Source organism: Podarcis erhardii, assembly GCF_964252035.2.
Source record: "Podarcis erhardii genome assembly, chromosome: 6".
In the NCBI taxonomy this organism is placed as follows: Eukaryota; Metazoa; Chordata; class Lepidosauria; order Squamata; family Lacertidae; genus Podarcis; species Podarcis erhardii.
In genome coordinates, this window is record NC_138510.1 from 47,169,464 (window position 1) to 47,178,545 (window position 9,082).

At 40.6% G+C, this 9,082-nt stretch overlaps 1 protein-coding gene across 7 annotated transcripts in view; it reads right to left on the bottom strand.

The window, feature by feature from the left end:
* OARD1 (O-acyl-ADP-ribose deacylase 1) overlaps positions 1–9,082 on the bottom strand; it is a gene marked incomplete at its 5' end in the record, with an annotated part of 37,569 nt that overhangs the window by 28,289 nt on the left and 198 nt on the right. For 2 of the 7 annotated variants that reach the window (XM_081866383.1, XM_081866382.1), the window contains 4 exons: positions 3,348–3,460; positions 5,136–5,194; positions 5,542–5,686; positions 8,436–8,740. In XM_081866383.1, coding sequence (XP_081722509.1) covers positions 3,348–3,460; positions 5,136–5,194; positions 5,542–5,686; positions 8,436–8,462 — 344 coding nt within the window. The other 5 variants (XM_081866380.1, XM_081866381.1, XM_081866379.1 and 2 more) reach the window with 5 other exon arrangements.

The window sequence follows — 9,082 nt, forward strand, 5'->3', positions numbered from 1 at the left end:
CAGAAACGTGAGGCAGCTTGAGTCCTTCTTTTCAGCATGGCCATTCTTCCATACCAGCTCCAGTTTGGGGAAACATGTGATGTACCTCTGAAGCAAAGCAAGGAACAGCTCATAGGAAGGAGGGGTGCCAAAATTCTGGAAGACCTACATAAATCTTTGCATCTGCCTAAAGGGGTTCTTTAGATCACAGAATGTATTACAATATGATGAGAAATGTGTAATAGCATAAACCAGGGGTTCTCAAACTGTGGAACCAGTGTTCTGCAAGCTTCATTCAGATGGTCCATGATGTCTCTGTAAAAATACAGTTAAAATGCATACTGCATCTAGCACAGTGTGCTACATAACAGGCAAAAAAAAATATTAAGTGGTTCACCAAGACCCTCTGAGATTTTCACGTGGTCCATAAGAAAAATAGTTTGGGAACCACTGGCATAGACCTCTTAGTTAATAAGGCAATTAATAAAGATTTACAAGTTCCCTTCCAAGATCACTGTACTACAAAATGCTCTGTGATACAAATATGTGAAGATCGCATAAAAAGGGATATTGATGATTTCAACAAAAGGACCACAGTAGTGACAGATTCTCCACATTAAACATATGGGGAAATGAAAAATTTGCTCCCAGAGCGTTTCTTTATTTTTGCACAATTTCTGTCTTCTGGTACCTATATCCTTTCAGGGACACACTATTCAGTTAATTTAATGAAATATGCTAATTGGATAATACCTATCTTCTTATATTTATTGCACATACAGATCTAAGGGAAACAACATTTATTTTAATATATACTATAGGAGCCTTTATTTTTCTGCAAGAAGCAACCTTGAAAGCTCTGACCATGTATGGCAAGAACAAGAGCTGCAGAAGTAGAGTTTTGGGCAAGACTTGGAAAAATCCCATGTCAGATATATAAGATGTATTTTTTAATAGTTGCTTAATCGTGTTATTTAATATTGATATGTTCCTTTGCTGCTCAGCAATACCTGGTTTATGAAACAAATGGACTAAATGGAACTGATCCAGAATTCCACATGTATGCCAATACGCACAGAGCTCTTACATATGCAGGATACCCCGATAATTTCAACAGAAGTAGATCAGTGCTGGATTTACGTATAAGCTAAACAAGCTATAGCTTAGGGCCCCACTCTCTTGGGCCCCCCCCAAAAAAATGTAAAGGAAAAAAACAACCCATGGGTGTACATTTCCAAAATATAAGATAAACTTCTTCTTATTTGTATTTCAGTTCAACAATTACTTTGATAAAATACATATTTTGTTATGTGCAAATGGCTTTAGATACCTATTAGGTCCATAAATTACCATATAGCATATATTCAACACAAAAAAACAGTGACAATTTGTTGTTGAAAAAGAACAGCTGGACATATAAAGGGCCCCATTACCTTCAGTAGCTTAGGGCCTCATCAAACCTAAATCCGGCCCTGAAGTAGATGTACATATCAGACCTTGCATGTGCACAAAGAGATACAACACTAGTTCAAAATTAAACAGTTCACTCATTCTTGGAAAAGGTGTTTTATTTACACAGAATAGGAAAATCTAATTACAGTACAGTACTTTAAACAGAGCATATAAGACCTGCAACAGTTAACCACTGAGGTCCCATAGTTTTCACATTATTCCGAAACACAGGATTGTGCTACACTAACCAAAACACATCTATGCAAAGCCTTTATGTTTGTTTGTTTGTTTTTAATTTGTAAGTTTATCTGCTGAGTAAAGCACACTCATCTGCTGGCTAGATAAACATCCCTGAAAGATCCAATTGTAAATTTCTACAAAACACTGTACATACATGGACACTAATAATGGTGAGAAATGTCTGCAAGAGTAAAGAAAACTGAAACAAGATCATACCATCATCTTCTTCCAAATCAGTCACAAACACAGATTACAACAGTATAACAGAGCAACTGCCCTAATAATTATAGGGAATAAACTGTAATGCTAACATCGGTATCCTCAAATACTTCTTCAAGCACTGTTGAAACTTTATTCCAATCCAGGCGGTCAAGTCCGCACCCAATCCTGGAAGATAAAGAATGCCCAAGTATTCCCACACATTCATTCTTGCCAATTCACCCTTGAGAAATATCCTAAAAATTGCTATTCTGTAGAATCATCATAAAATTTAATCAAAATACTCGTAATTGCTCCCAAGCAAAGCCAGTTAGAATTATTACTAGTCTCACATACAAATAGCATCACAAAATGAATACACCAGATCTGTCAGTCATGAATTGGTGCCCAGTTCTGAGGTCATGGAGAAATCATGGTCAGGACATCCTGAATGGGCTATGCTATGTGCAGTTGCATTTCCTCCTCTTTCTGCATGCTTTGACTTCCTCTTGCTTCCTGCTTTACAGTAATGATAGTATGCCATAACATCCATATCAGGCAAACTATGATTACTGCAAACCATATTATGTCTCCAAATCTGAACTGGAAGTACTTACACGCAGTTTAGAGGTCACCATAAACTAAAAAGAGAGGGAGGGAACAGGCATGCAAAGAGAACACAAAGTCCGCTGAACAATAACCAAATCAAGATTTGAATGAAACATCAGAACAAGATGTACATCCATTTACACATGCAACAAAAAATAAAATAAATAACTAGTTGCCCTCAAAACTGCAGCAGAGTATGTACTAAAATGCAAGAAAGTTAGCAAGCTAAAACAGACATATTATTGGATCATCTAAATATTACTAATGTCTAGATTTCTCAGCATATCATCTATATAATAAACCGGGTTTTGGTTCTGACAATTGCTATTGTTTTCCACAATATTTTTATCAACTCAGAGGTGGTCAGAGCAGTTTTCTCAAAAAGCATAAATCTGCTCCAAAACACAGTGCTATACGTTGGCCTCAAATATATTCATTTTTTCCTCCATAATTTCTAGACTATAAACTTAAACAAAGTAGAAAAGGTCATTTCTTTCACACATATGTCATCTGTAAATATATATAGAATACAGTGGTACCTCGGGTTAAGAACTTAATTTGTTCCAGAGGTCCATTCTTAACCAGAAACCGCTCTTAACCTGAGGTACCACTTTAGCTAATGGGGCCTCCCGCTGCAGCGGCACAGCAGCTGCACAATTTCTGTTCTCATCCTGAAGCAAAGTTCTTAACTCAAGGTACTATTTCTGGGTTAGCGGAGTCTGTAATCTGAAGCGTCTGTAACCCGAGGTACCACTGTACATTTTAAAGCATTTGAAATTTTCCAAAGAATAATAAAATTTTACTATATATGTATCATATGAACATTCCAAAATATGTGGCAGTAATTTTCCAATATCAAATTTGCTTACTTGGGCATAGAAATGCAAGTTACGCCATTATTCATGCAATGGAGTTTCATAGCTTCCAGACTCTTCTGTAAATTGCCATAGGTAGGTTTATGAAAGTATTTGTTCTTTGTAATCTGAAAGCAAGTGCAAGGTTAAATGCAGATTAGCCATACTTTTGATTAGGCATCTTTACATCCCATGTGACACGTGCCTTCTCAGAATAAGTTGCACTGAATTCAATAGGACCCACTGTCTAGTAAGCATATTTAGGATTGCAGTCTTAGGCTGAAATCTTGTACAAAATTACCTGAGTCTACTGATCTCAGTGGGATATAATTCTGAGTAGGCACTTAAAGGATTGTATTGCCTCATTCATTTATTAGGTACTTTTAGCCAATACTGTTGGTACTAACCAATACTGTTGATACTAACCATAGATCACATGAATCTAGATCATTAATTTGGCTGCTTGGACTAGCAAACTGAGACATGTTAAAATTTGCTAAAATCTGGGCCTTCAGGTTGCAGTCTCAAAACTAAGTACTTGCAATTTGCATCAGTGTCAGTGGGACGTGTAAATGGCATTATAGCTGCCACACACACATTAAAACCTGGTCCCTGTGATGTTAAAAACACTGAGATTCTGCAGGTAAATATTCTGATTTATGTTTGTTTTATTTATTTTTAAAGGCTCCTGCAAAGTTATATTTTGAAAATACTTTTTTTTTTGTTACAAAATTTTAACCATACTACTCCTGCTGATAAAAGGTAAAGGTACCCCTGCCCGTACGGGCCAGTCTTGCCAGACTCTAGGGTTGTGCGCTCATCTCACTCTATAGGCCGGGAGCCAGCGCGGTCCGCAGACACTTCCGGGTCACGTGGCCAGCATGACAAGCTGCATCTGGCGAGCCAGCGCAGCACACGGAACGCTGTTTACCTTCCCGCTGGTAAGCGGTCCCTATTTATCTACTTGCACCCGGGGGTGCTTTCGAACTGCTAGGTTGGCAGGCGCTGGGACCGAACGACGGGAGCGCACCCCGCCGCAGGGATTCGAACCGCCGACCATGCGATTGGCAAGTCCTAGGCACTGAGGTTTTACCCACAGCGCTACCCGCGTCCCTTACTCCTGCTGATACCTATTTGTAAATAACTGTTTTGAAAGAATGTGACAGAATAATCCAGCCATACTTCGTATTACAAATGCAATTTACAAACAAAGAAGCAAATATTTCAGCTCCTGAGTGTTTTTGGAGAATGTGATTCAACTGAATAAACAAACAAATTTCACACCGCCAGGAACCTCTTAATGAAGCATAGTATAACAGCAAAAAGAGAAGACAGCTAATTGTCTATGCAAATATATAAAGAGATATTTTAAAAGGGAAGAAATATATCATGCTAAATTGCATTTAACACAGTTGCCAACTTAGCTCCAGACAGATATAACACAAATGTGAATACATCCACTTCTTGAATCACTGTGTGTTTTCAAATTAGATTTCAAGCAAAGGTATTGTTTGTGATCATCTGAATACTGGATGGTACAGACTACTCTGCAATTTACTAAATAACACACCACTCAAACAGCAACTTCAATTTCTGCAACAGTTTGCACTTGAACTCTTAATGAAACGCCTATGTAAGTGAAAGCTGTTGCTGAAGTTGCATTGCAGCAAGTTAGATCATTAAGATAAGGGTGTTTTTATCTTTCACTCACAAATGAAGAAGCAGAAATACTAATACAGACAGATATCTCCCTGCTAAAATCAGTTCATGTACCCAAACCTTTATCATGTGCCCTGCTCTTACCAGATAGTACACATATCGATTGTCTCTCTGCAGAACAGCCACATCTCCAGTCTTCTTTTCTAAAACAAATTAGAACATCTTTAACAGAGCCAAAACTAGGTTTTTTGTCACCTGGGTCAAAGACCCAGTTTGACACCTTACTCCCCAATGCGTGCTTGCATACATATACATACAAACAAAAACACACACCTCAACACATTTATTCATAAAGGGCATAAAAAGTAGGCAATATATCATTTGATTTGGCTTCCCGCAGCCAATCAGAAGCTGCGCTTTGGTTTCTGAACATTTTGGAGGTTGAACGGACTTCCAGAATGGATTCCATTCAACTTCCAAGGTACGACTGTATTAAGAACCTAGGTTCTATTTTTTATACATTAGGCATTATTTTCCTTTACCTACTTACTCTGGTTCAAGAGCTCTTGAACACCACCAAACTTCTTCTTGAAAATGGCAGCTATGCCAGCACTCATGTGACAATCCTCACTGATGCAGTGAGCAAGGGAGTCTGTTCCAGGACACGTAAAAAGGTCCCCCTTTATGTACATGATCTGAGGATCAAAAGAAAGAAAGAAAGAAAGAAAGAAGGCATTTGAGTCAGAACACCAGGCAACATTCAGTATCACAAATAGTGCCACCATCTAAGTCACTGACACCTTCCTTTGACCCTGTGCATTTTTACTCCAAGTACCGTATTTTTCGTCCCATAGGGAGCACCGGCCCATAGGGTGCACCTAGGTTTTTTTTGGGGGGGGGGGAATAAAGAAAAAAAATTTCCCCCCCAGGCGCAGGGCTGGGGCTGAGGAAGCCCGAGCTTCCCCCCGACCCCAGCCCCCAGAACAGGCTGCTATCCGCAAGCCTAGGGAGCCCGGCGGGAAGTCACACCGGTCTCCCCAGGCTTGCGGATATCTTTCCGAAGCCCGAGCTTGTGGGGCTGATGGTGGGGAAAGCAGGGCTTCTTCCCAACACCAGCCTCCAAACCAGGTCGGGGAACAGCGGGAAGGCAGCGCTTCCTCCTCGCTGTCCCCCGAGCTTGTGGAGCTGGTCAGGTTTGGAGGCTGCTATCCGCAAGCCTTGGGAGCCCGACGCTAGACGAAGAGACTCACAGAACAGATTCTTTTCGTCTTGCAAGGCACCACTGTACAGTACTTGGTATTTAAAGTTAGAACACATTCCAGTCATAAAATTGCAAACTTTCACTATAAACGGGGGGAGGGGGCATTCCCTCATTCATCTGAAACCCAGAAGTCTTTATACAACTACACAATAAATGCAGTAGCCACTAATTAAGTTTTAACTATGTGATTTCATTTAGAAACAGTACTACCTAACATAAAATCAGTACAGTGGTGCCTCGCAAGACGAAAAGAATCCGTTCCGCGAGTCTCTTCGTCTAGCGGTTTTTTCGTCTTGCGAAGCAAGCCCATTGACGGCTTAGCGGATTAGCGCTATTAGCGGCTTTTAGCGGCTTATCGGCTTAGCGGATAAGCGGACAAGCGGCTTAGAAAAAGGGGGGGCGGGAAAAAAACCCGCAGGAACTCGCAAGACATTTCCGTCTTGCGAAGCAAGCCCATAGGAAATTCGTTTTGCAAAGCACCTCCAAAATGGAAAACTCTTTCGTCTAGCGAGTTTTCCGTCTTGCGAGGCATTCGTCTTGCGGGGCACCACTGTACAAGAACTTCAAGACTAGCAATAGCTAGCCTTCCTCTGGCTGCTTGATGTCAGCAATATAGCCAATGTCAACAGTATGAAAGCTCTCTAAAACTACCACACAGTATTTCCTGCTGGGAGTCGCAGACAATTTCCAACTAATGACCTACTGCACACAGGGAGCTACAAGAATGACAAAGCTAAACTCACAACAAAAGAAGCATGAGCTTCTGTTCATACTAAGATGCATGTCTATCAGCCTCATTATGTTTACACAGAAGCCACTGTTCTCAATGGGATTTGCTTCAAATTGCAGCCTCAATCTGCAGAAAATAACATGAATTGGACAGTTTTCTTTTGAGTGCTCTCAAAGTCTGACAATCAGGGAGAATTAATTTCTTATACGGGCCAAAATGGAAAACGCCCAAAGCACAGTTGGAAGCTAGGATCACACTGATTCAAAACTCAAATACCTATCCCAAGGAGTCTGAATCTTCTAAACAAAACAAATTCCTTCCAGTAGCACCTTAAAGACCAACTAAGTCAGTTCTTGGTATGAGCTTTCGTGTGCATGCACACTTCTTCAGATACCAGGTATCTGAAGAAGTGTGCATGCACATGAAAGCTCATACCAAGAACTGACTTAGTTGGTCTTTAAGGTGCTACTGGAAGGAATTTGTTTTGTTTTGACTATGGCAGACCAACACGGCTACCTATCTGTAACTGAATCTTCTAAGTTTGCTACATTATAAAATGTGGATTATGAAAACCTGGCAGATATATTTGTAGCAAGGCCAAATGAAAATTTAAGACAAATGGCTGAAAACAAACATGGCTATCAGGCAGGTTTTTTGTTTTGCTTTGTTTTTTAAGAGGAGAGAGCTAGAGGGAAACATCATGAGAATTAGTAGCATTTTTAATCTAACTTGCAAAAATGCCAGCCATTTTATACTTGGTGTTTTATTCTATTAAAGGCATTTGGTGTAGGATCAACAAGGATAGAACAGGTAAACATGACTGACAGAGAACCATTTCCAAAATAATAATCAGCGGTCAGATTGTCAATAGTTGTGTGTGTCGATCTGAACTTATTCTATCATTTACTGTACTGTAACCTAAAGCTTACAAGAAAATGAATAGAATCCTTTTGATCACCACCTATGAAAGACAACTGTAATGACTACGAGAGGATTTGTTCAACACATGGGGAAGTGCCTATTTACAGTATATTAGATTTAAAACTGCCAATTGAGTGAACAGTTTCCTGACGAGCCCATTAGGTGGCAGTCACAGTCAGGCAGGATCCAAAACTGTACGGCTCCAACATTGCACCAGTGAACCTGAGAACCTTTTCTCGGCGCTTTCGAGGCAAAGCTGTGTTAAGGGAAACAACCGAGTCCAGTACTGTATTCATTATCAGGTGTAGCGTACCAAGCAAATTGTAAGTCTTGAGAATACATTTGCTTAATATACCATCAAAACCAAATACCTAAACTTTCGCCTCCTTTCATCACAACTATAGGATTGCACATAATTACAATAAAGATACCCCGCTTTCCTGCTACGAGAACTAAAACAGCAGGCACCAACACCAGCAAAACAGAATTGCTGAATTATAACAAATGGAGGGAAAAAGACTCCACTACGCACTCGCTCTCCTTTTGCAGCCATAAGCATCGAGGGCTTTCCAGGATTTCTTCAGGAAATAAATGGAAAATTCCTATGGGAAAAACGAACTGGAATGACAGGCAACAGCAGCCCCAAAACAATAAATACGAATCGAGGTACGGGAGACCCTGGGGGGTGTTATCAAATAAGGGCTCTCCCCCCGGCTTTACTTTAGGGGGCTTTTTTAAACACAGATAGCCTCCCAAGAGTTTCGGTATAATTATTCTGCCTACAGCCTTCTGAGGTAAATGCGAAATAAAAGCGGGAAGCGTCCCCCTGAGCCCTGTTCCCACTACCTGCCCTAACGGCTGCTGAGCTATTAATAATAATAATAAATAATATTAGGCGTCTCCAGAACGGAAGGCGCCTTCCCCTGTTTCAAAAGCGGTAGCTACTAACACCCTCCGGGAAAAAGCGGCGCTGTCCGCCACCGAGAACGTGTAAGGGCAAACGTCTAACGTCGCTCTCCAGCCTGTTTTGGCCGGCGGCGGGGAGGCCCTCCAGTTTCCTGTAAACGCAAGTTACAAAATGGCAGCTACCCACACGTATGCCTTTCTAGGCAGAGAACTCTATGGTGTCGCCTCAGAGCACAAATTACCATAGAAAACAGACATAGCAATTATCCTGCC